Genomic DNA, 25,952 nt, shown 5'->3' with positions numbered 1-25,952 from the left:
TCTGTAAGCACTATGATGAATTTATGTAGTGCAAAAGGATTCCAGGTCTGGATTTGGCAACTCGTGCCCCTGATCCAGGCTGCACACTCACCATCATCTGGATGTTCCTGTAGTCAATCGAAACACATTTGACATACGTTGGAAGTGTCCAATAGGCAATACCCTCTTCATCCAGCATACACCGCCGTAAGATCAGTCCTGCAGGAAAGCAGAAAGAGCACAGCCAAGAACATCATAACCAGGGTAGAGAAACAAAAGCTTAATTATTGTTATTCTTTTTCTAGCTTTATTTATACCCCACCTTTCCCTTAAAAGCAGGACTCAAGGTGGTGGAAGAGCTTTCTAATGTAATCCTTTCATCTACTTCTAATGAAGAAAATTGTGAAAATGGGTGCTCCCACTATCTAGGCAACACAGCTGAAGGATATGATCTCTCTTCCAGGTAAACAAAGGGTTAATGATGTGATGTTTTACGTTACATTTATTGGTGGTCAGCATCACAGAGGAGCAACAACCCTGTTATACAAGTTTCATACCATATTAAGCCCCTATTTAGTTCTGTCTGTGCACCACAATTCGATCCATTTCGTACTGTTTAACTGTCCTAGCTCCTTCCTAAGGAATCCTGGGATTTGTACTTTTGATGAGGGACTTCAAAGAGACCGAAGTACATCCTCCCAAAAGACGGAATGAAATTTAGAACACTTTAATTCTGTAATGCAGTCTGGTACTCGAGGCACCTTGGAAACTGTAGTTCACAGGAGTGGTGTGATAAATGGGAGTCCCTCCATTTATCAGAGCCTTCGTTCCAGCTAACAAATGTGGAAGAGATAGTTACATTTTAATGAGAGATACATACATACATCTTTACTGAATAAGTCTCCAGACCATCTCAAAGAATACAAGATGAAAGGGGAAAAATACATAGTTAAAACTTATATAAAAAGAAAGCTCTATATAATTTAAAATATATGGCTCTGATTACACAGTTCTTGTAATTTGCACAACAATCTATCTGGGGTCCTTTCATTCTTGTTTCCATAGAATAGCAGCTTTCACTGCGAACAAGGCAACCCTAAGAGTAATAAAAGGCTCAACTCCTCTCAATAGCAGAGCCAGCTTGCTTTCATTATCCCTTCCCCTCAAATTTCTGAGGATGGGAGCTAGATATTGCTCTCTAATACTGTTATATAATTGACATTGCAGTATGTAATGAGTAAGCTCTTCAACTTTAGGTGCCCCACTTATACAGAGTCTATCAAGAAAAGGGATATCCTGGTATCTTCCTTGAATCACCTTTGAATCCGTTTGCTCAAATCGAAGTTTGGCAAGAGCCTTCCAATGTTTTCTTTTCATAAGGAAAAGCAAATATTTTTCTTTAATGAGAGATTATATCACAGCTGATGTGATGGCAAGTTTCCAATGAGATGGGCAGATGGGGAGAAGGGTAAAGATTTGAGGTTTTAAAAAGTGTGGATGCAACACAAGGCTTAGGTGAGTCTGTCTGTCTGCTGGCTTTTACTTCTTGCTCTCAAGAGGCTGAACATGAAGAGGCTGATGGAGCTGAACAATGGAGTCCAGGCTCCCAGCTATCCAGAAACATCAAGGACTACAAATTCCATCTGAGCTGTGATTTATTTTCCTCGTTGGACTGAAATGATTGTACTCTGTAACTTATACTTTCTGTCTGGGTCTGTAGCACTGGATTGGGGCCTCAGAGGCTGCTGCTGTATCAGCTGAGGCCCTGATCCGGCGGGGAAAGGGGTGGGTACAGGTCGATCCAAACAGGCGGTCTGTAAACCACCACAGCTTGGCTAGTTCTTCACTGGGTTGGCAAATACTGGTGGAATTCCCCAGCAATATTCCAATGAGTTGAAAAGATGTAACAGCTTAATCTCTGGGTGGTGGCAGTGTGCTTTTTAGATAAAAGGTGGTCTCAAAGGGTCCCATCCAGCTCAACAGGAGAGAAGTAGGACCCGCAGACAACAGGCACAGTAGGCTAGAGCTCTGTAGCAGAGTATTTGACACCCCTCACTAAATTACAACCCCCCCCCCCAGATTCCATAGAATGAAGTTCTAATGGTTAAAGCAAGATAACATTCATATATCTGTGGAGTGAAGATACATCTAATCAGGGAATGCTAAATGTCTCCCCAAACTACACATCTCAGGATTCCTAAAGACAGACTCATGGAAGTTCAAGTGGTATCAAACCGATGCATTTGTGCAAAGCAGATATACCCAAATGTAACGGCTGCTTCTTGAGAGGATATCTGCATAATTGTAGAGCATGGCCAACTGTGTGTGTGTGTGTGTGTGTTTGATTCTTCCATCATGGAGCTCAGAAACAAGCAATCTCCACTGACTACAGGTGAACACACCACATGCTCAAGAGCCACCTGGGAGACTTTGAAATCAGAACATATATATTCAGCAGCAGCAGCCTCCTTAGAAACCAATAAGCAGCCATTCATCGTCTCATCAAAAACATTACCCAGTGTCCTTCATTACTCTTGTCTCTTTTAATTTGGAGTGATGTGTTGCTTTGGCAGCTCCCTTGCTTTTGGGAACCTGCGCTTCCCAATGGACTGAAATGCATGAGTTGAAATTGTGCTGGTGGAACAAGAGGACATACGGCACCACTTTGCTGCCTTCTCCCCCACCATGCCTTTGGAGTTGACCCAAACTTTCTTCATCAAGAGCCTCTGCAGGTCAATTTCCATTAGGTTCACACAGCAAGCCCTCCCATTTGGAGCCATTTAGCAATTCATCTTGAGACACGGTTCCTTTAGGCCAGCTGCTCTTCTGGCTCTTCCAAGCTAGAGTCCAGCAAAGATAGCTCCTGCCATTTTGACATGAGGGAGCCAAAAGAGTTTCGTTGAAGTACTTGGAGAAACAAAATGGTTCCCAATTGGCAAAGAGGTCGAGCAACTCTGCATTCTATCACCCTATTTGCTCAACTTGTATGCAGAAAATATCACGTGTAGAACAAGTTGAGATGGAGGAGGAGTGACAATACGAGGAAGGAACATCAACGATCTAAGATACACAGACAACACCATACTAATAGGGAAAAAAAACATAGAATAATAGAATTGTAGAATCGTTGAGTTGGAAGAGACCACAAGGGCATCCCGTCCAACCCCCTGCCATGCAGGAACATCACAGACTTGGAACAATTGCTAAGGAAGGTTCAAAAAAGAAAGAAAGAAAGAAAGAAAGAAAGAAAGAAAGTGCAAATGTAGGCCTAATGTTGAACAGAAAGAAAACAAATTTAATGATCACAGAAGAACTACATCAATTCAAATTAGACCAAAAGGAAATTAAAATAATAAAAGAGTTCCTTCTCATACCTTGGATCAAACTTTGATCATAACTGAGACTGCAGCCAAAGGATAAGTAGTAGTGTAGGAATAGAGAAGGCAGTTATGAAAAAACTAGACAAGATGCTAAAGAGTAAAGATACACTGGACCCTTGTTATACACTGGGGTTTGGTTCCAGCATCCCCCATGGATAACAAAATCCATGGATGCTCAAGTCCCATTAAATATAATGACAAACAAAAATGGTGTGCCTTATAAAAATTGGAAAATCAAGGTTTGATATTTGAAATTTATACTTTTTTTAACATTTTCAAACCATGGATGCTTGAATCTGTGTATAAAAAAATCCATGTATAAGAAGGACTGACTGTATTTGAGATGTGAGACTTGAACATTGAAGAAAGCAGACAAGAACAAAATCAATTCATTTGAGATATGGTGCTGGAGAAGAGTGTGGAGGATACTGTGGACAGCCAAAAAGACAAACAAATGGGTCCTTGAACAGATCAAGCCTGAAATCTCCCTGGAAGCCAAGATGATAACATTGAGGCTGTTGTATATTGGCCACCATGCAAAGGCATGTCACATTAGAAAAGAGAGGAATGCTAGGAAAGTGGGAGGGTAGTAGAAAAAGTGGAAGACTGCATGCCAGATGGATGGACTCAATCAAGGAAACCATGGGTTTGAAGCTGCAGGACCTGAGCAGAGCAGTGAAGGACAGGGGCTCTTGGAGATGTCTCATCCATAGGCTAATCATGAGCCAGGGTTAACGCGAAGACAGTGAATAGCAAACACAAAATTGTTGAAACCCCAGGAACCAGAAGAATGCTTGTTTCTGGAGCAATGGATCCACTCTGCATTGAACGATTCTTCCATGTGATTGAGAAATTGTACACAATGGGCATCTATATATATTTAACACTTCAGATTTCACATCAAGTGAGTGCTGCTAATATTGATCCAACCCTTGGCTGACTTTCACAAGCGCAAAGAGTGCAGGACTGCTTAAATCTTTTCTTCTGGATTGTGCAAGCCTTCCCATTATCATGCAGGATGGCCACTCATTTTCCATAGGGAAAAGATGTAGAGTTGAGTAGAATAAACCAGTGATACCTAAATATTGGCCCTCTGGGTGTTTGGGACTTCAGATCCCAGAAGCCCTAGACATCTTGGCCAGCAGTCAGGAATTCTGGGAGCTGAAGTCCAAAACATCTGGAGGATCCAAGTTTTGGAACCACTGGGTTAGACTGCCTTGTGCCAAGCACAAGTGGAAAACTACAGTTTTTAAGGGTTTTTCGGGCTATGGAAAACTATACTAACTTCAATATGTAAAATCTCTATACACCTAAAACTGAGTTTGGTTCAGTAAAAGTTGATGTTTTGGAGATTTCAGACACCATGACAGTTCATTCAGTGGGAGTGTTCAGTGGTTACATCTTTCTTTATGGGTGCATTGTAATGTATCCATTGAAATTACAGAAAGCTTTTCCATTTGTAGACACACATGTTCTCTTAGATTATGTCCTTGAAAGGAGAAATTTCAAGAATGGTCAACGTAATTGGATCCTGCATGTTTTTCCCATTTGGCACATCTTGTAATAAGATCTTCAAAATGGCAAAAGCATGCAGGATCCTATTGCATTGACCATGTATGAGCTTTCCAGGGTCCTGATATCCTCTGAAGAGGCCTTTATCTCAGTCCCACCAATCTTTCAAGCACACTTGGTAGGGACATATGAGAGGACCTTCTTGGTGGCTGCCCCTAGACTTTGGAACTCCTTTCCCAGAGAGATGCCCAAATGACCGCCTCCTTGCTGTTCTTTCATCAGCAGACAAAACCATTTGTATTCCAACAGGCCTTTAAAACAGCTTTCAAAGAATGAGGTAAGGCTGCTGAATTCTTTTAAATTCAACTCATTTTAGTTGCTTTTTATCTTTTTGAGTATACGTTCAAGTTGTTCCAATACTGTGAGCAGGTCAATTCCATTTTAAGATTCACTTTTGGTATGTTTTTAACTATATTGTTCACTTTTTACATTGTAAGTCACCATGAGTCGTAACTTTAGGACAATAAATCGGACAACAAGAAGAAGAAGTCTAAAAGACTGCTGACATGATCCTGTAACAAGAGGAGGGGCAATAGCTCTATATTCATGGAACTGCGTGTGAGCTGTGCATTAGTGAATTATAACATTGTGCAATGAGACCCAGACATGCATTTGTGCAACAATGCACAACACACATTCACGTGCAACATGCATCCATAAGCAATGCAGAAATCAGTTTCTATGTCTCATCCGCTGTTCCGCATTGAACAAAAATGTCTAGCTATTTCTTAAGCGAATTTATGCATGTATAAGATAAAAACAGGATTCCAGCCTTATCCTCCGAGAGTGGAAAGATAAATATTGCCCAACTGGTAGTTAAAAGATTTACTGCTTTAGCTACCCCTTGAATGCATATTTTAAAGACATAACTTCAAGAAAATGTGTTTTCAGAAACATTGTCAACCTACATCAGTGTATACAGTAGCACATGTTCACATCCTATGGACTTTTCTACCGGCTTATTTTCTTTTTCTTCCCCTCTTTCTTTGTAATTATATTTTAAAAATCCAATAAAAAAGTGAAAAAATAAACAAAACATTCTTTTACTCTATATGCTTCCTTTCCTTATATTCTGAATCATGCTTTGCATTTTGTTGGCTTTTTTGTGGTGGGGAGGAAGGCCTGAAGAGGTAAACTATTTGATGAAATCCCCGCTGTTGTTCATGTAGGAGAATCCAGAGAGAGTTGGATTGGCCATGCAGCAAAACACATGAAAATCAATACGAACAAATAAATTGTGGTGATAACTTCATTAGTCCAAGAAAGAATCCCGTGAGCTTTGAAAGCTTGTGTAATATATTTTACACATTACACAAGTTTCCAAACCTCACAGGATTCTTCCTCATGGCTGAAATCAAAGACATAAAACCTTATCACACTAGCAAAATCCCATTGACAAACAGGATTTAAAATAGATTTAAAATTTTAAACCCCCGCAAATGTGGGAAGTTTATCACACAACGTTTTGCCAGACCAGAAATAACACAAAAATAAAGTGAATGTAAAGGGCACAAAAATGGCAGCTTTTTATTTTCAGGAAGTTCTGAAAGTAAAAAGCTGCTGTATTTGTCTCCTTTACATATGCTTTATTTTTGCATTATTTCTGGTCTGGCAAAATGTTGTGTGATAAACTTCCCACATTTGTGGTTTTTAAAAAAATGTAAATCTACTTTAAATTTCGTATCTCGCTAGTGTGATAAGGTCCATAGCCATGTTAGACTGGATTACTACGCAAAGGCATCTTTGTACCACCGTTGAGACTGAGAGGAAGAAATTTAAAGCATAAACTTTCACAGGATGGATCTCCTTGTCTATGAAAGCTTGAGCTACAAATGCTGTCCTCTCAGTTAGTCTCCAAGGTGGTACAAGACCCCTTTGCAGGCTTTTTCATCAGACATGGCTGTTAAAAGTCATCTTAGGGGTGGAAATGTGATGATGGATGGTCACCAAGCTGCATCTTTCTTGAGATGCTAAAACTGAGTTTAAGACAGTGGTGGAGAGAGGTTTAATGCAGATAAAGGTCACACTTCTTGCTGGCCATGAAGCACTTAGGACACAAAGGGAAGGCATTGCTTGAAAGAAAGTCAACTGTTTATAGAAGAATAATACTTAAAGAGCCATTGGCTTGAGTTTTGTCTTTCCAAGATGGAATAAACAAACACAACTGAGGCCAAAACAGATTACTGCTTCTTACCTGTGGCATTACGGGGACATCGGACAGCTGCAGCATCTCCAGCAGGAGTCTCCTTCCAAATGACAGAACCAAAGTTATCTTCATCACAAATTTCATGAGGCTCTGTAAAGCAAAGAGAAAACTGACTTAGACCAAGAGAAAGAAGGAGAGAGAGAGAGAGAGAGAGATGAAAGACATGAGAAAGGAAAGCAAATAGGGAAAGGGATAAGACAAAGGATCACCTGCCACCTGGTTTTGAACCTTAAGTAACATGTCCTACCTAGACAAAGCCTCCTCAGATGATGAAAGGATGAACTCATGTAACAGGCTCAAAGTAGAAGATGTTAGCAATCCTGCCCTGGAAACAGAGCCTAGATTATCACAGGCTTAAAGAGAGAGATCTGAAGATTAAACTACTTCATTCTTTGAAAAATCAAAGATGAAAATAGCAGCAACAAAAGCACAGGAAAGGGTATTGCCTGCCTAAAAAAGAAAATGCTGGCAAAATGAGGCCAGCTGTGCTCAGTTACTGCTGGCTATAAATTAGTACAGCCAAGACACCACTATTTTTGGCATTGCTGTGGTCTCTCCTGTATATGTTTTTGAACATTTGCTTGCTTTTTGGATTCTTCCTTTTGATTCTTCCTTGACTGGCTGGACTAGCCTTCTTTTATCATTCCTCTGCTTTTCTGAATCTTTTGTATGACCCTGGACTGCTTTGTTTTCTGCTTGGTTTGTTTCTTGTGCAAAAGGTATTCTCTCCTGGATACCTACCACCTTACTAAAACCTTCCGGGGGTGGGGGGGGGTGGGGGGGGGGGGGGTGGCAGCAACAACCAAATAAAAGAAAATTGTCATTCCTAGAAACTACCAGAAATGGTCTGTTGTTGTGTGCCTTCAAGTCACTTCTGACTTATGGCAATCCTACAGTGACCCCATTGCATGTTTTCTTGGCAAGTTTCAACAGAGGGGGATTTGCATTGCCATCCTCTGAGGCTGAGTGTGTGTGTCTTGGCCAAAATCACCCAGTGGATTTCAATGGCTAAGCTGATATTCAAACCCTGCTCTCCAGGAATACCCAACTAAAACACTCCTGAAAGAAGATCGACCATTCTGTGTTGCACAATTTTTGTGCTGTCCTATTCTCTGGAACAGCAGAAAACAAGTTTGCTCCATCCTGCATGTCCAACTCCACTCATTCAACCTACATTTAACAAAATTGTCCAACCCTTTATGGAAGAGAACACGCACATGCATAAGACCAAAATGCTTTCACAAGGGAGGCAAGTGTCATTAGAACATGATTGAAATGTGGTAATAGTGCAATCAGGGGAAAGATTATCACACCTCCATGTGTACCCATGCGTAGACTGTAATGGATGCATCATTGGTTAGAAACTCCAGTCATTACCCAGTGATGCATTCATTACAGTTTACGCATGGGACATTTTCCATTCTGTTGGGCATGTAAAAGGGGTACAGAGCCAGCAAGGTGTAGTGGTTTGCGTGCTGGGATAACACTCTGCAGACACAGGTCTGTGTCCTTGCTCAACCAAGGAAACCCACTGGGTGATGCTGGGTATGTTACATTCTCTCAGCCTCAGAGAAAGGCAAATGTGAACAAACCTTGCCAGGAAGAACAACACATAAATAGTCTGGCATACACCCAGGTTGGACTGGAATGGGACAGTCTAACAAAGCTAATGCCGAACATGAATAAAAAATTTTTTGGCACAGAATACTTTCTTCCTGATCAGAAAATCACATTTTCTGCACAGGAAACAAATTTACTATAGGGAAAAAATGTTTTCTGCACAACACACTTTGTGTGTGTGTGTGTGTGTGTGTGTGTGTGTGTGTGTACAGAACAAATCCTGATTTGCATCATATCCATATTGTTTTTGAGAGTTTTGCTGCATTGGGGAGAAAATTAATTACTAATTCCTGCCTATGAGAACAAAATTAACACAGATTTACATTCCTGTATTTGCCATGTAAGATTGCTGGTGTGTTTATGCATAGGATTGTGAAAAGTCTGGAAACCAAGCCCTATGAGGAATGGCTTAGGGAACTAGGTATATTTAGCTTGGAGAAGAGAAGACTGAGAGGTAATAGGATAGCCATCTTTAAGTACCTGGAGGGATGCCATGTAAAAATGGAGTGAGCTTGTTTTCTGCTCCTCCAGAGAGTAGAACATGAACCAATGGATTCAAACTACAAGAAAAGAGATTCCACCTAAACGTTAGGGAGAACTTCTTGACTGTAAAAGTTGTTCCAAGGGTGGAAAAAACTTCCTACAAGAAATGGACTCTCTTCCTTTTCAAGTCTTTAAGCAGAGGTAAAAAGGACATTATAAATAAAATGTTGTTGCTGTTCATGTTGTTGTATTATTGGTTGCATGGCCATCTCTTTGGAGTGTTTTGTTGTGTATTTCTGCAGGGCAGGTCCTTGCTGTCTCTCTAGTCTTCCATGCTACTGGAATAAAGCAGTTTGACACCACTTTAACTGTCATGGCTCCATCCTGTGGAATCCTTGGATTTGTAGTTTGGAGAGGTATTCAGCCTCGTCTATCAGAGAGCTCTGGTGCCTCACCAAACTACAGTTTCCAGGATTGTGTAGGGCAGACTCATGGCAGTTAAAGTGGTGTCAAACGGTTTGATGTCTGCAACATGGATACACCGTCTCTGAGTTTATGGCTGCATCTGCACTGCAGATTGACACCACTTTAACTGCCATAGCTGAATGCTATGGAATTCTGGGATCTGTGGTCTTGTGGGACATTTAGCTTTCTCTGTCAGGGAGCTCTGGTGCTGAAACAAACTACAAATCCCCGAATTCCATAGCATTCAGGCATGACATTTAAACTGCATGATAGTGCCACACAGCATTATTTATGCTGTGTATATTAGGGGTTATGCAAAATGAAGGTCACCAAGGCAGCCTGTCCCATAACCCACCATCCAGCATCCTTCTGTATAGGAAGCAATGCTGACACCATGTCCTTAATCTCATTCTTTCAACTTTTCCTCCTGCGCTAAACTACATTCCTGGGAAACAAAGCATGACACTCCACATTAGGGATGCTTGTTAGAAATGCATTTCGCCGTCTTGCCCGAGAGTGTGGGAGTGCTTCTTTGCTCAGGAGGGAATATCGTGATCCCTGTAATTTTTAATATCCCTTTGTAGCAAAATCCTTTTTACAAAAGGAGGCACACAGCACTGGGAGAGTTTAACATCTCACCCAATTATGCTCACTTCCTCTTCCCACTTTATTATTTTTTAACAAAAATCAAATTACAGTGGAATTTGATGTTCTTTCCCCACTCCTCTGTGATGTAAAAATAAAACTCCTGTCCTTTTAGATCAGTGATGTGATCACTAGAAGATCTGAGTGCCATGCTGCTACAGGGCAGAGTAAGGCTTACTGGTCAAGGAACAAAAAACTCTTAAGGCCTCAAATGATCGGTCAAAGTGGAGGGATTATGAAATTTAGCTGAGATCAACCTGAGGAAAGTATGTGGCCCTAGAGTCACAAGTTGCCCATCTTGTGATCCTCAGGCCTGATGGAGGCCAGGTAAGAGATTTTGGACGTGGGCTGCTCAAAGTCTAGGCAGATGCCAACTGACTGCATACCAGTTGTTTGACACAATAAAGAAAATAAGTAGAATCCCTCCAGTTGACATAAAGTAGTCAGTGATTCACTGAATGTGGGGGAAAAACCATACCTTTTCCAGCTATGAGTGGCCACTGGTAGGTTTTTGGGAGATGCAGTCCAAAAATGAACTTCTCCAACCCCAGGTTTTGACAGGCTTTATATACTGTATGCTGGTGGCTCTGGACTGGAACTTCAGTATGGAGCACAGAAAAGTTACTTTTCTCAAGCAATGCTTAGAAGCTCTTTGGTCAATGCCAGCTAGATCAGATGCACTGAGGTGATAGTTGAATTTTGAGTCAACAGATAGTGAGTCAAATCCATTTCATTCTACTTTAGTTGGACCATCTAGTCTGATTAATTCTACTCCAAGTTTAATCTAGTTGAAGCTAATAATAGGATTTAGGTCTATACCTCCCAGAATATCCTAGCCATGCTGGTTGAGGGGATTCTGGGATCTGTAGTCCACAAAAAAGGATTCCTCCTATCCCTTGCTCCCATGTTCTGGTTCTGAGAATCTTCACATTTGAAGGCAACACTGCTCTGTCAGTCCAGCACAGAAAGAGGAAAAGAAATATTATTTGGAGCAGTACCACCAGGATCATCCAGCCATGCTTCTTGGGTGATTATGGGAGCTATAGTCCCACAAAGTTCTCATAGTTTGTTCTAGCATTATCTGAATTTTCAGTCCAAAAAGAATATGATGGCATTCCCAAGCTTCTTGGCTAAAATCACTCTCAGATGACCACTGGCCAGCAGATTCACTGGTGCAGGTGGCAAAGTATCTATTTATGATTTGTTTGCTTTTTAAAAATCATCCAGTGATTTAGATTGCTGATCTGAATCTATATCTGCCCCATGGAAGTTTTTGCATAGCATGGCCATAATTAGTATCTAGCTTTGGAGGCAGAGGGAGAGAGATAGGGGAAGATCAAATTTGGAGAGACCACCAAAAGTGCATATGTATAGAATGTTGTTGTATTACTATTCCAATCCAGTGAAGAACTTCAGCTGATCTGAATATTGCAGTCTTGATCAATTAACTGTTCAATGGAATCAAATAATTCCCCACTTTGGCCACCATCACCTATTTAGAACAATGTTACTCCAGGGTGAAATCTACTCACCTGGACATCTTTTTTCATTGCATTGCTTGAATTCCTCTTTTGGACCTTGGCACACATTTCCCCCAAAGAAAGGGCCATAGCAGGATCGCTCACGTTTCTGAGTCCCACCTCCGCAGGTGGCTGTACAACTCCCCCAGGGACCCCATACCTGCCACTTTCCATCCACTGCAGGAGGAGGAGGGGAGAAATATGAGACAAAGCATGAGAGAGAATTAATTTAAAAACAGATTACATCTCTGACAAGTCTGTCACACATCCCAGAAACATACAGTTATTCACTTACAGAAGCCTGTTGCTGAGATAACATTCTGGCTGGAATAATTGTTGGGATTTATTTCTTCACAAAATAACTTTCATGTGCGCAAAACTGCACTAAGTACCTTTGCATGTCCATATTCATGTAGGCACTGCTGTGAAATTACAACACATGGGTGTCTGCTGTGTAATGGTGGAGTGACCGAAGCACCATGGCCCAAAAAGCAATGGGTACCATTGCACATGATGGTGTGTCCCAATGTCCATCTGGACACCAGCTAGGAAGTGCCAGAACACATCTGGAATGTTCAATGCACACTAGAAGTGCTTGCTGCATACCAGAATTGCCTGGTGCACATTACAGCACTTCACAATCCACTAACAAGCTCCCATTGTGCTTCTGCAACCAACCTGGAGATTCATAAAGTTATGTGGCTGCTGTCATGCTGCAGAGCTAATATAGTTTAAGATGGCTTAAACTGTCATGGCTCAACTCTGTGGAATCTTGGGATTTGTCGTTTGTTGGGCACCAGAACTCTCTGAGATGACTAAATATTTCACAAAACTATAAGTCCCAGGATTCCATAGCATTGAGCTATGGCAGTTAAAGTGGTCTCAAACTGCATTAATTCTGCAATGGAGATTCAGCTTGTGATGTAGAATCTCAGCCTTCCTTTTTATTATTACATTTATTAATATCTCTCATATTCCTTATATTCCTTGGTTTGGGACTCAGGGCACTTGCAGCAGTTAAAACAAATAGTCTTAAAAATGTATGTAGAGAGATCTTGTAGCACCTTTGAGACTAACTGAAAGAAAGAAATTGGCAGCATGAGCTTTCGTAGATTGCAATCTACTTCCTGAGATGCATTTAAAAATGTATTGTCATGCAAAAGTTAATAAGCAAATAAACCATCATAAAGGTAAAACCAGTCAAAAACATTAAACATTAAAAACAATGACAAATAACAGTCTAGCAAATTCTATGAGGTCAGTTCTCACTAAGAGTAAAAGAGTCCTGTACACAGGTGTAATGTCATATTTTGCCTGCATGAGGAAAGTTAATGTTAAATCATTTTGTTCTCTCAAGAAAAGATAACAACAATAATTTCCAGGTTTTTTTTCACACTGAGGAAAAAAAATCAATATCTGTGCAGAGTTCTCACCCAAAATTGAAGATCGTCCCTACTATTCATTCAGCTGTTGCATGGCGTCTGAGATAAATTCCTTTTGGGACCTCTACAAGTTAAAGATTTTTGGCCAGCCAGTCAACATTAATTTTTTACTTTACAATATTGACCCCATTATATTCAGAAGAGCTGCAACTTTTCTATTGGCCACAGCTAAGACACGGGCCAGTCATTGTCAATCAAACAAGAAGATAGAATAGAAAGGCCTAGCACTTGCTAACAAGTTGCCTTAAATGACACAGAATGAACCAGAGACTTTCATAATGTCTGGCACATCTGTGTCACTCAAACTTAAGAAAGTTTTGGAATTTAATCTGGTTTTAAAATCATATCTAATGTGATATTTTAATGGATCATTTATTTATCTTTTTGTGTTATGCCTGTAGTTTTTTGTGATGACTTGTGGACATGTACAATGAATGTGTTAAGTTAAGTTAGTAATAAAAGGCCATGGAGGGAAGAGATGTTGGTTGTACATGGCGTAGAATCCAGAGCTACATCTGGCAAAACTTCACACTCCATCAGTGTTATGTAGGAGCTCAACAAATTCATATTTGTTAGGGTGATTAATGTTTAGAGCAAGATATTTCAGCTTCTGAATGTGCAAATACAGGCTGCAATGTCCAGCTTTATAATTCTGTGAGAATAAACATTCTTAGGGCTTTCTAAGCCTTGCATCGCAGGCATTTATTTTGTTTATCACAGGCATAAGTTTCAGCTTCCATCTATGCAATGCCTGGTGTGTGTTAGATTTTAGTCCTTCAAAAGTATTTATCCAGCTTAAACATGAGACCAAGGCTGTTCCAAGTACATGGACTGCTAAGTGCTGCATACAGGTGTACCAAGCAGATGTTGTCCCACCTAGCAAACCTGGGCTGAAAACTTGTCTAAGCTCCATTTTCATGACATATCCTGCCTAAGAGGGAGAAGTGGAGGCTTGGATAAGGTCACTACCCTCCATCCCATCCATCCACCTCTTCACTGACCTTTAAAGGCTGAGGCTGCCAAGAGAGATATTGTCAGGCTTTCACAGGGAGTCATGCTTTGCTATATACAAATCAAGAACCATGGTTTGTTATGTTACTAACCTGGGCATTGTCTAAGGAAGCAGTCTCGGGTCTCCACCCAATGTCCTTGGCATTCGGCTCCACCGTACGATGGTCCATTGCACTCTCTCGTCCGCTGCTGGGTGCCGTTGGAGCAGCTGGTGGAACAGGAGCTCCAACTCGACCATTCGTTCCAGTTGCCATCCACTGAGTGGCCCAAAGAAGGAAAAGAGAAAAGGCAGAATGTGAAAACCGCTTTTGTACGGCAGGGTGCCAAGCCCACCCATTTTTCTTCTGCATGGAAGGTAAAGCAAAAGGTATGCTTGCCTCACGCAGACTGGGAACTTAGGCTAAAAGTAGCCTAGGGCAAAGCCCAAGGGACCAAATCCCTTCAAGGGCTACAAGCCAGCTAAGGTGGTGTCAAAGCCAACAAGAGGCCCAAGTCAGTTCTCTCTTTTCCTCTATTGCCTCCCTTCCTTTTGTTTTTCTCCTCTTCCATCATTTCTCTCTATTTCTTCTATTATTATTATTATTATTATTATTATTATTATTATTTATTTATTTATTTATTTATTTATTTATTTTCCCACTTATTCCCTCATCCTACTGTGTGCCAGTTAGGGTTGCCACTTTGGATACAAAGTGCCTTACAAATTAAAACAACAACAAAAACAAAATACAATTAAAAACATTCAAAAGTGATCATTGAAATGGAGTTAAACTACTATAGTATTAAATTACATTACTCATGAAAAGGATAAAATGCAATTTAAATGATAAAAGTGCTTAAAAACAGTACATATTAAACAGTTAAAAATATTAAAACACATTAGAACAATAAAAACAAAACTTTATAGAGATCCTCAGAAACCTTCACATCTAGCACAACAGAACCCAACTTCTACCATCTGTGAAAGTCTAGTGGATTGTTTTAAAATTTGCCACCAGACAAACAGCAAGGATGGGGCCATCTTGGTCTTTCTAGGGAGGGAGTGCCAAAGTCTGGGAGCAGCCACTGAGAAGGCCTTCTCCCTTGTTCCCACCAAGTGAGCCTGAGAAGGTGGTGGGACAGAGAAGAGGGCCTCTCCAGATGATCTTAACGCTGTAATGGGCTCATATAGGGAGATACAGTCCTTAAAAAAATCTGGCCCCAAACTCCATAGGGCTTTATAGATGAAAACAGTTTGAATTGTTTCCTTTCTCTTCCTCCCTCATCCTATTGTGTGCCAGTTAGGGTTGCCAAAGTGAAATCTGGAGACTGCTCCTGTACCTTTAATGATTATGTAGATGAGGGATTTATAGCAGGTGTCTCTTGTTATCTGTTTCCATGACAAGCAACACCTGCTAGAAATCTCTCATCTACATAATCATTAAAGGTACAGGAGCTGTCTACAATTTTGGATCTGGCAGGGCTATCTATGGGCCACATACAACTCCCAGGGTCCCCAAAATCATTGCCCTATAATTTTGTAGTATGAAAGGGTCCTTAGAAATCAGAGGAACATCCTTTCATATATTTAAACAGGGCTATGATATTTCCTCTTAACTTTCTCTTCTCCAGGCTAAACATACCTAGCTCCCTAAGACACTCCTCATAGAGAGTGGTTTCCAGATCTTTCACCATTTTGGCTGTCCTCCACTGGAGGACTCTGGTGTGTGTTTGCTGCCTTCCAGCTTGCCAATATCTCACTTGAACTGTAGTGCCCAAAACTAGACACAGTGGTCCAGGTGAATGCTGTTGTTTTTATGGTAATGGGACATGAAATAACAGGCACTCTGTTGTTGTTGGTGAATCAGGAATGGCTGCAAAGTTCTTGCACAGCTTCCAGTCTCTCTGTTCTCTATCCCTGATCTCAGTTGAGATGCCAGAGATGAATAGATTGGACAGACAACTTTAGCAACATGAGGAGACAGAAAAGATAAACATCCAGTGGCTTTAAAGAGCTGCTTTCATGCCAAAACACACGCAGGCAGGCAGAAGGGGAAAGCATGTTTAGAGAAAAGCAATTTACTGAATCCCCAGGGCTGATCTTGGTGGTGTTATTTTTTTAATGTCAAAGCTGCCTCGAGTTTGACAAGATGGTTTCCCTGCTGCCGCTCCCCCTCCCTTTCTGGCAGCTCAACATCACTTTCTTCTGTAATATGTGCATAAGTCACTGATGATTGGCATTGCCAGAGCTAATATCATAACACCATCAGGTTGTTCGGGGGTTGTAAATAGAAGGAAGCCAAGGCATGACTATTTTAAGCTTGAAATGCTCCTTTTAAAGATTCCACTTGCTTGCAGCAGACCAAAATCTCAAGCCTGTTGGAAACCTGTCCTGTGTGAACGAATCCAGCCAATGCAAGCCTAGCAGAAGCACATAATTCCTTGCACCACTTAATTAATGCACATAGACAACGGAGTCCTCCAGTCTGAAATACCAGCGATAATTTATCATTCAACTGGCAAAGAAAGAAAAACCCTTATGCAAAGTCCAAGTTAGGGATGAAATATGAATACTTTTTATTAAAGCAATCTATCTTGAAGTACTTCCTGGCATGATAGACTCAGCCTAATTATTGCTGGAAAGCTTCAGCTCATTAGCGCAGGGCTCATTAGTTCTTAAGCAAAAGGGAGTCTGAGTCTCTGTTCCCAACCAACTGTAGGGCTAGAAAGATTCATGTGGTCACTGAAATGACCCCAGCTCCAAGGTATTGTATTTCATGCACTGAACCACTGCAGATTGTATTCAAAGAGTCTGGTTTCCAGTGTACCTGAAGCCAAGAATGGAGCAAACAGGATATTTGTGGGATAAATGATTTGAAATGTCTCAAAAAGTGAGCCAAGCTAGATACCAGGACAGGCTTCAAATTGGCAAGCATGTTGATTTTCTGCATCCAACAGCAGCAGCAACAGCAACAACAACAATGGCACTCATTCCATGTACATAAGAAAACCAGAAAAAAACCTGGATAGTGTAGAACAAAGGTTCCTCTAGTCCCAGCAAAGGGGGGGGGGGGGGGAATCCAAAATATTTCAGGGAAGGGGGTTAAAATGTGTTTCTCAAATGTTGGCAATCCCTGATGTTGGGAACCCTGGACTGATGAGACTCTTTGCTGTTTTTGGCTTTTTCTGTGGAAAATCTACACGTTTCCACACAGAGAACAGTATTTTTGCACAATAATCAGGCAATACCTTCTCCTACCCTTCCCCATAGCTATATTTTTGGGAAAACCACACATTCAATGGCCAACTTTCAGGAATGCCTTAGTTGTATATTCCTGAATGACACAGGGTTGGACTGGATGGGCCTTGTAGTCTCTTCCAACTCTTAATATCCTATGATTCTATGTAGTCACATAACAGCAACAAAAAGGGGGCACACTGTCTTTTCTGGAAGCCACCAAGAGCAGCATTTTACTCCCCTTTCAAATAAAGTATTGCCCTCCTGCATTGTTTAACGTTTTACAAAACCCCAGTTTTTTGCAGCCAAAAATGGATGTCCAACAACTTCTGCTTTTTCTTTGTTTAAAGTTTGGGCATTTTTGGCAGCTCTTAGACTGAGAGGGTAACAGGGACCAAAAAGTGCTCCTCAGGCCTCCTGCATTTTCCCATTCTTGGTAGGTGGGTTGTGATAGGTTTCCTTGTATATTTTTGCCATGTTCTGTCTTGGAAGACTATCGCACGGGGAAAAGGACATCCTTTTTCCATCCTTAACACATGATCATGCATGATCATGTGAAAGATGATCAGACAATGGAATTATCCATGACCGTGCAAAAGATTATCAGACAACATCGCGCTTATGCCCTCATTATCCCATCAGTGAATCAGAATCATCCTGTCATTTTTCATTAACAGAAGCTTCCATTATTCAAAATTGACAGGACAATTCCACTTTACTGAAAGGATAATGATGGGATAAGCATGACATGTGTGATAGTCTTTTGCATGATCACGTGATAAGGACAGGGTAAGGGTGGGAATGATCTGCTGTGCTCCCATCCTCCCCCCGTATGATAATCTTCTTCTTCCATCAGCATCCTCTTCCTTCTGAATAGCCAATTTCCCACTCTTTAATCAATATTGGTGTGTGTGTGTGTGTGTGTGTGTGTGTGTGTGTGTGTGTGTAAGGAAAATAGCACCCCAGTGTGCCACCAAATCTTTCTTTCTGAAAGTGTGGACATTTAATTATCACATTCTCATTGCAGCAAATCAAACAGCAATCAACCAAAGCCACAATCTATACAGGGCTTGTGCTGCAATGAGATAGTCTTTCCCCATCTTCTTATACCTCCCCTGTCTCTCCTAAAAAGCAACTAATTCTTCCCTAGTTCTGCTGTACATGGAAACCACTGCTTTGTCCTTGCAGTGGTGAGTTGTCACTGTTTGTAATTTTAAAACCCAGAAGCCAAAACCAATGTATGGCCAGCCAGGGAGGCACTAAGCACTGGACTGTCCTCATTGTCAATTTTTAGCTACTTTCTTCTCCCAAGTTTGCTGTTCATTTGGCAGCTGATAATCTCTATAAACTGCAGAAAGCATTAACTGGCCCATATGGGCTTTGCAATGGATTGATTCTCTTTTGGGTTTCCATTTATTTGACGCAGTGGAATAAAGCGAAATAAACTGGAATCAGTGTTTAACCCATGGGTGCCTCAATTTTTTTAAAGAGACTTGTTTCAGTTCGGGAAGCTCACATTTTCCAGTGCAGATGCAGCCATCTCAAAGCAAGGACATAATCTTCCAAATGAAAAACCTTGGGAGAAATGGTAAATAGGTATGGGCTCAGATTAAGAGACATGATAGTATCCCTCGCCTGAAGTGCTGGGTCCAGTTCTGCCTTCCACAGTAAAAGAAGGATACTAGAAAGCTGAAAAATGCTCACAAGGAGACCAAGATGGAGCTGTGCCTAGAAACCAAGGCCTCTGAGCAATGGTTGAGGATGCTGGGATGTTTAGCTTGGAGAAGAGAAGATTGAGAGGTGATATCTGTACAAATATCAGAGAGATGGAGCAAGCTTGTTTTGTTCTAATCCAGTGGATAAAATCAAAACCAATGAATTCAAGTTGAGAGAGGAAGACACAGAAAGAGAGAGAGAGAGAGATTCTGATTTAACATTAGGAGAAATATTCTGATGGTAAGAATTGTGAATAGTGGAATTGTGAATTATGAAAAGATGTCAGATTCTCCTTTACTGATCTTTAGACAAACATTGGATGTCCACATTTTAGGGGTGTGTCAGCAGTGGATTATTAATCTGGCAGCAGGTTGGTCTACATGATCCCTTATAATACTATGATTCTAAAGTGATACACGGATGGGTGGGTGGATGGATGGATGGATGGATGGATGGACAGGCAGAGAGAGAGAGAGAGAGAGAGAGAGAGTGCAGAGCAGAAAGATGGGCAGACAGATAATAGTTTACAACATGCTTCTTCATTTTCATCCCTAACAACCCATTGGAATGCGCTCCCGGAAGAGATTTGACTCAGTTCGACATTGGAAGCCTTTAAGAAGGCATTGAAAACTTATCTCTTCCGGGTAGCATACCCTCCCGACTCGCTGTAGAGAAATTAGTCCCTACTGGAATCGCTTGTTATCTGATGCCCGATTGCTGTTATATATGTTTTTAAACTTTGATTGTATTTTTGGATTTGTATGATATATTGTACTATGACATGGGTCATAGAGTTTTAATGACTGTGAACCACTTTGATCTGTAGGAAAAGCGGTATAAAAATAAAAGTTTTATTTTATTATTATTATTATCTCCACCAGGACAAATTGGTGAGTGACCCTGAACTCCATGGGTAGACACCTCTTATGCCAGTATTGAGAAAATGTTGTGGGTGCATCAGATGTAAAAGAAATAAGGTGTTTAAGAAACAAACTGCTTAGAGCCAAAAGTTTTTGCCAAAGTGAGTAAAATGTGGCTCTGGAGATGCAAGCAGTCTCATCCTTCCCAAGTTTTCCTTTGATATTCCGAATCCCTTGAGACATCATAGACATACTTTTGTCTCCCATTTCCTGTGAGTTGCCTCTTCTGGAAGTACCCAAGGGTAGCCATTAATTTTTTACATATGCTGCAACTCTTCATGCAGTGTTTTGCATTTTAAAATACAGTTGTCCCATCCCTTACGCAGGGGATCCGTTCTGCCCCCCCCCCCCCCCAAGGGAAAAAACGCAGTTGCTCAAGCCCAATTCAAATAAATGGGGCCTGTGCCTGTGGCGGCATGGCAGCAGCGCATGGGGCGCACACCGCGGGAGTGCGCGCCATTGTTTTCTTCTGGTGCTTGACTACCTTCCTTTTGGTGCAGTTCCAGGGTATGCTGGAAGCCGCATAAAACGCGCCCGCATATAACGCAGGTGCACTGTACCAATGTTTCAAAACTATAAATGGAGTGGATTTATTTTTTTCACTTTGGGGGTATTTTAGCAGTCTATGCAAACCCACTCCAGATGCCCAATTCTGCTTTAAGTAGAAATCAGGACTATGGCCAGCTCTAAGTGGGTCACCTGACTGAATTATGGAATGCTGTTTCAGCAAATAGCTGATACCTTCTGCAGTTTTTTCTAGGCTGACAATCTGCTCCCTTCTTGGAGAAACTGGTTGTGGTGTTTGTATGCTTGTTTCATTTGTCTCTCTCTCAAAACGGCACTACTTAGTTCTGCAAGGATTGGCTTCTATGAGGCAAAGATTGTGGAGGAGTTACTGAGGAATCTCCCATGGAGGATGGGGAAGGTGAAAGGTCTATCTGGTGCATAGGAATCAGTGCTGAAGTCTTCCCAACCCTCCTGAGTGATGTAGCCTATATTTGCTCCCCATGTGTTTCTTCTTAAAGTTGCTTATGTTTAATTCCTTCATAGTTTCCATATTCACTCTGCCTGAAATTTATTCCTCCTCAAATTCTAAGTTACGCAGAGCAACTTCTAAAATTAACTCCAGATTCGAAGAACATACAATGTTCTCCAAATTGGAGATCTTGGACTTTGCTGACGTCTTCCATACCCCTCTGTGTAGCTATATGCATGGGAGAGATCACACATACATTTGCACTGAGATGTGTGTGTGTGTGCATGTGCGCAGTGTTTTTGCTGCATCCTTGCTGTGGTGTTCCTGCTCATTAGAAAAACACCACACACAAGGATCTTGATGCAGCCATATATGCTGTCACATCAAAACTGCTTTATATGCAGTGCTATGCGCATGCATTGGTTATGCTGAAGAAGAAAAGATCCAACATGATTGAAAGCTATTGAAAATGGTGTCTTCCTTCTTTGTGTAAACTGAACTGTGGATGTTCTTAATGCATCTGTTTCACAACAGAAATGTATACATTTCTGGGTACGACTGTTCAAGAGGAATATTGACAAGCTAGAATGTGTCCAGAAAGGGCAGACTATGATGATTCAAAGGTCTGGAAACCAAGCCTTAAGAGGAACAACTTAAGGAGTTGGATATGTCTAGCTTGGAGAAGAGAAAACTGAGAGGAAATAAGACAGGCATTTAAAATATCTAAAGTGCTGTCATATAGAAGATGGAGTATGGTGAATCTACTTTCTTGTGATCTGAATCCATTTGGTTTGTGTTCTAGTCTCTGGAGCAGCAGACAATCTCACCTAAATATTAGGAAAATTATATTTGCTGTAAGAGCTGCTTGACAGTAGAATAGACTGCCTCAGAGAGTAGTGGAGTCTCCAACTTTGAATGGCTTTAAATAGAGATTGGGTGGACATTTTTCAAGAGTGCTTCAGTTATGTATTCATGAATTGATTAGATGGCCCTTGTGGTCCCTTCCAGCTCTACAACTCAATGATTCCATTATTCTGTCATTCAACCACAAGCCAGTCCTTCAAAGTCTAAGGAGAAATTCAGTTAATGACCATTTTACAAGCGTCTCAATGCTAGTTTGTTGACTTTAAAACTATCATGTGTCTTATTTGTTGGCATGTTTACAAACTGAATCAATTGTCCACTGAGGAACCAGTGGGGAATGTTTTTTTGCCAGTTTACCTGGGCAAAGTGCAATATTGCAGAACTTGGTTTGCTTCTCAGGTCCCTCACAAGGGTTGCCACCAAACTGAGGAGGTTTGCAGGTCCGGGTGCGATCCCTGTACCCTCGCCCACAGGTTGAGGAGCACAAGCTCCATGGAGACCATTCATCCCACGTCCCATGTACTGAAAGAGAAACAAAGAGTATAAGAGCATATGATAAGCCATGTTGGATCAGACCCAAGATGTTAGTAGTCCAACATTATGTCAGCCAGAAGCCCAAAGGGAAAGCTTGCCATTAGAAGACACTGATACTGGAAAACATGTATAGTCATCCTGACTAGTAGTCATTGGTGATCCTGTCCTCCATGACTTATTCAGTTCCCCTTTGAAGCCATCCAAATTGGTTCCATGAATCTAGCCCCTCTATGTATTTATGCAATCTTATTTTGAAGCCATCCATGTAAGCAGCTATCACTGCAGACTGTGGCAGTGGGTTTATCTATGTGCTTCAGTTCAACAGTGCATAGATAAAAATGCTGCTGTTCTACCTTCTTTATAAAAATCACTGCATGTACCATTGTATCTCTGCTCTATGTTAAGCTCTTTCATGTTGTTTTATAGAATCACATGGCTGGAAAAAGCTTCTCAGGCCAACTTGTTTAAATTATTACAGTGAGAGGATTTCCTAGACCAGATCAATATCCTCCTTATAAATACCCAGAGGCAAGTACACCTTAATGTAGGAAAAAATGTTCGGTTATCTGGTAGTTTCTGAAGCTATAAAGATACTTCTAATATACCATTCATATGGGCTTCTCACCAACATAACACGGTTCATGTCTTGCATTAAGATGAGAAGAGCTGTCTGTATCCATTTGAACGTACTTTCATATATTTACTGATAATTCAGTTGAATACCTGCCTACAAATACAGTTTAAAATGTGCATATTAATACTTATTTAAACATGCATCTGCTCTCAAAATACCCAATTAAATGTCTATTTTGATATTTAAACTATCAAAGACTGCCAGAAGCAGTTCATACAGTTTAATTTGTTTATGTTGTTTTTAATACTCTCAATTTTGTTTACATATCAATGTCAATATTTTAATATTTTCAATTATTATTTTTATTTTTGCCTTGCCAGTAGCCTTGCTGTGAGTCTCCTTCATCCTAGTTGTGGCAGGGAAATAGGATCTAGTTTTTAAAAATGTTCAAATTTTTATTATGATGGCATTTCATATATTTAAATTTATATGCCACTTTGGACCTTTTCATAGGCTAACATTCAAGAAATAATTGCATAAATTAAAATAGCTAATGAATTGTTTTTATCTTTTTATTTCAGAAAATGGTAAAATCACATTTATTACAGTTATTGTTATTGTTATTGTTATTCTGGTATGTGCCACATCCAGCCTATGAGCCACAGTCCACCCTACAACACCCACATCCTCCCAAAACTCTCTTTTAAAAAATGGACCATGACTGCCATGGCTCAATGCTATGAGATTTGTAGTTTGTTGTGGCACCAGGGCTCTCAGACTCGGGGCCTTATCACATGAGTAAAGAAAGTTGAAATGGAGTGGGAGAGTAGCAGCTTTCCCGGTGCCTCTCTGCATGATGTCTTAGCACTTCTGATCATAAAAACATGGTCATAAAAGCATGCCTTTTGCCAAACAGATTTTTCCAGTGTTAAAAAGGTCACACATTTACAACCATCTCCCTCAGAAAGAGAACAGAAATGCGATGATGGCATGTGGAGAGGCATGGGAAAAGCCGCTATTCTCCCACACCATTTCAGGTTTCTTTTCTCATTCAATAAGGCTCAGAGAAGTCTTTACCAAACTACAGAATCTCAGAATTCCATAGCACTGAGCTATGGCAGGTAAAGAAGCATCAAACTGCATTATTTCTGCAGTGTAGATGCAGCCTAAGTTCCCTTCACTAACTTCCCATGAGGATATTAAGTTACACAACCCCACTGTGAAATCCCAGCCATTGTCCTGGTGTCAGGAGGACAGGGAGAGATGGGGAAAGTCATCACCTGGACAGACGGCTGAATTGTTGCATTGCCGTTGCTCCCGAAGGGGCCCGCTGCATTGGGTGCTGTAGGAATACGACACACAGAAGCGTGTCCTGGTTTGCCAGCCCTCACCGCAGGTGGTCGAACATACGCTCCAGGGGGACCACTCTTCTGCAGCTGGATCACCTGTCAGGGTTCAGAACATAAGAACCAGCCTTATGTCAAGCCATTAGAGTAGCTGGCCCAAGGCTGTCTGATCCAACCAACAATGGCTCTCTAAGACAAGGGTGGGGAAAATGTTGACCCACAGGCAGCCTCTGGATACCATTGTTATGCTCCTGAAGCCTTCCAACAGCCCTATAAAAACACCCAACTCCTTTTAAAAAATCTGGCATGATGTGGGATGATTTGTAACCAAAAACTGTACAAGGAAGCACATCTATTCAAATATTTCCAATTTTGTTACAGTCTCTCTTGCAAAGGCATATGGAAGTGAAGTGACATACCAAATATCTGAGGTTGGAAAACCCTTTGGACTGCCATGTTGGTTAGGGAATTCTAGGAGCCAAAGGGCAAAAAAGTAACTTTTCCACATTCTACCAAATATCACTTTCTTAAGCAGTGTGGCAGTACTCTCAATTTACTGGGCTACAGTTTGAGAGTACCTTTTTACTCTCACGCACTCTGAAGTACCCTAGCCATCTGCATAACCATATAAATGAAACAGTAATCCTAACCATATCTATCTATCTATCCATCTATCCTTCCTTCCTTCCTTTCATCTATCTGAGATCCTTAATTACTTCATCCTCATACACAAGAACAAATAATTTTAACAGTTTTCCCCTAATGGGCAAGATCTCAAGTCTTTGTACATTTTCTCAATACTTTTTCATATTTTTAGACTTTTCTTGAGGGAAAAAACCCTGTTTGCCAGGGGCAGGGGGGAAATAATAATAATAATAATAATAATAATAATAATAATAATAATAATCACAATAATTTTATTTATATGCTGCCTCTCCCGCAGGATCGATGCAGCTTACAACACTGGGTAAAATTTTTTTCACAGAAACAATTTTTTTTACAGAAAAGTGTTTTAAAAATCACAGAAAGTAGTGAATTTTGCACAAAATAACTGTTTTCTTTGCAAAACCAGGGTGTGGTGCTTTTAGGGGCAGCAATGTTTTTTTAATAACTTTTTTTTGGGAGGGGGAACCCATCCTGAAATATGAAAAATCTCACAGTGGTTGACCAGTTTTTCAACAGGCTTCTCAGTATATAAAGACACCTTTCCCCATCAACAAAATAACAACATTTGTGAGCACTCTTTACATCCTGTCTGTCTGATTATCAAAAATAGTATTGATGTGATTTTTCTTTTTCTTTGGAGCTCCTGTCCCAAGAGCAAAGAGAGGATAGCTGGTCTCTTGCTATTTATCATTATTGGATATTAAGGCTGCATACCTATTTGAGGCGCAGGGTAACCGTACTGTTGGAACTCATCCGTATCATCTCGCTTCCGGTTATCGGTGGACCTCAAGGACTGGCTCCGGGAATTATAATGTG

General features: G+C 40.8%; 2 protein-coding genes across 4 annotated transcripts in view; both read right to left on the bottom strand.

Moving 5' to 3' along the window:
* LOC121929579 (adhesion G protein-coupled receptor B1-like) overlaps positions 1-178 on the bottom strand; it is a 222,386-nt gene extending 222,208 nt beyond the window's left edge. For both annotated transcript variants that reach the window (XM_042465272.1, XM_042465273.1), the window contains exon 1: positions 92-178. In XM_042465272.1, the coding sequence (XP_042321206.1) occupies positions 92-178 (87 nt within the window). The remainder of the gene's footprint in view (positions 1-91) is intronic.
* On the bottom strand, positions 113-25,952 carry LOC121929580. 2 transcript variants are annotated; one of them, XM_042465274.1, is made up of 7 exons: positions 25,851-25,952; positions 24,405-24,569; positions 22,374-22,538; positions 14,416-14,589; positions 11,883-12,047; positions 7,126-7,227; positions 113-198 (listed from the first exon to the last, which is right to left on the bottom strand). In XM_042465274.1, exons 3-7 carry the CDS (start codon positions 22,533-22,535, stop codon positions 193-195), a joined length of 609 nt encoding a protein of 202 aa, XP_042321208.1. In that variant the 5' UTR covers positions 22,536-22,538; positions 24,405-24,569; positions 25,851-25,952; the 3' UTR covers positions 113-192. The 2 variants fall into 2 exon arrangements, with proteins under 2 accessions (XP_042321208.1, XP_042321209.1); XM_042465275.1 differs by having other exon boundaries at positions 14,416-14,580.

This window comes from Sceloporus undulatus, chromosome 4 (genome assembly GCF_019175285.1).
Source record: "Sceloporus undulatus isolate JIND9_A2432 ecotype Alabama chromosome 4, SceUnd_v1.1, whole genome shotgun sequence".
NCBI lineage: Eukaryota > Metazoa > Chordata > Lepidosauria > Squamata > Phrynosomatidae > Sceloporus > Sceloporus undulatus.
This window is presented reverse-complemented; position numbering and strand designations above follow the sequence as displayed.

Coding starts and splice junctions, on each gene's coding strand:
- LOC121929580 (XM_042465274.1), bottom strand. CDS start 22,535: ATGGGACGTGGGATGAATGGTCTCCATGGAGCTTGTGCTCCTCAACCT. Junction 14,590..22,373: donor CAATATTGCACTTTGCCCAG/GTAAACTGGCAA, acceptor TTCCTTCTTTGG/GCCACTCAGTGGATGGCAAC. Junction 7,228..11,882: donor CAATGAAAAAAGATGTCCAG/GTGAGTAGATTT, acceptor TTTGCTTTACAG/AGCCTCATGAAATTTGTGAT.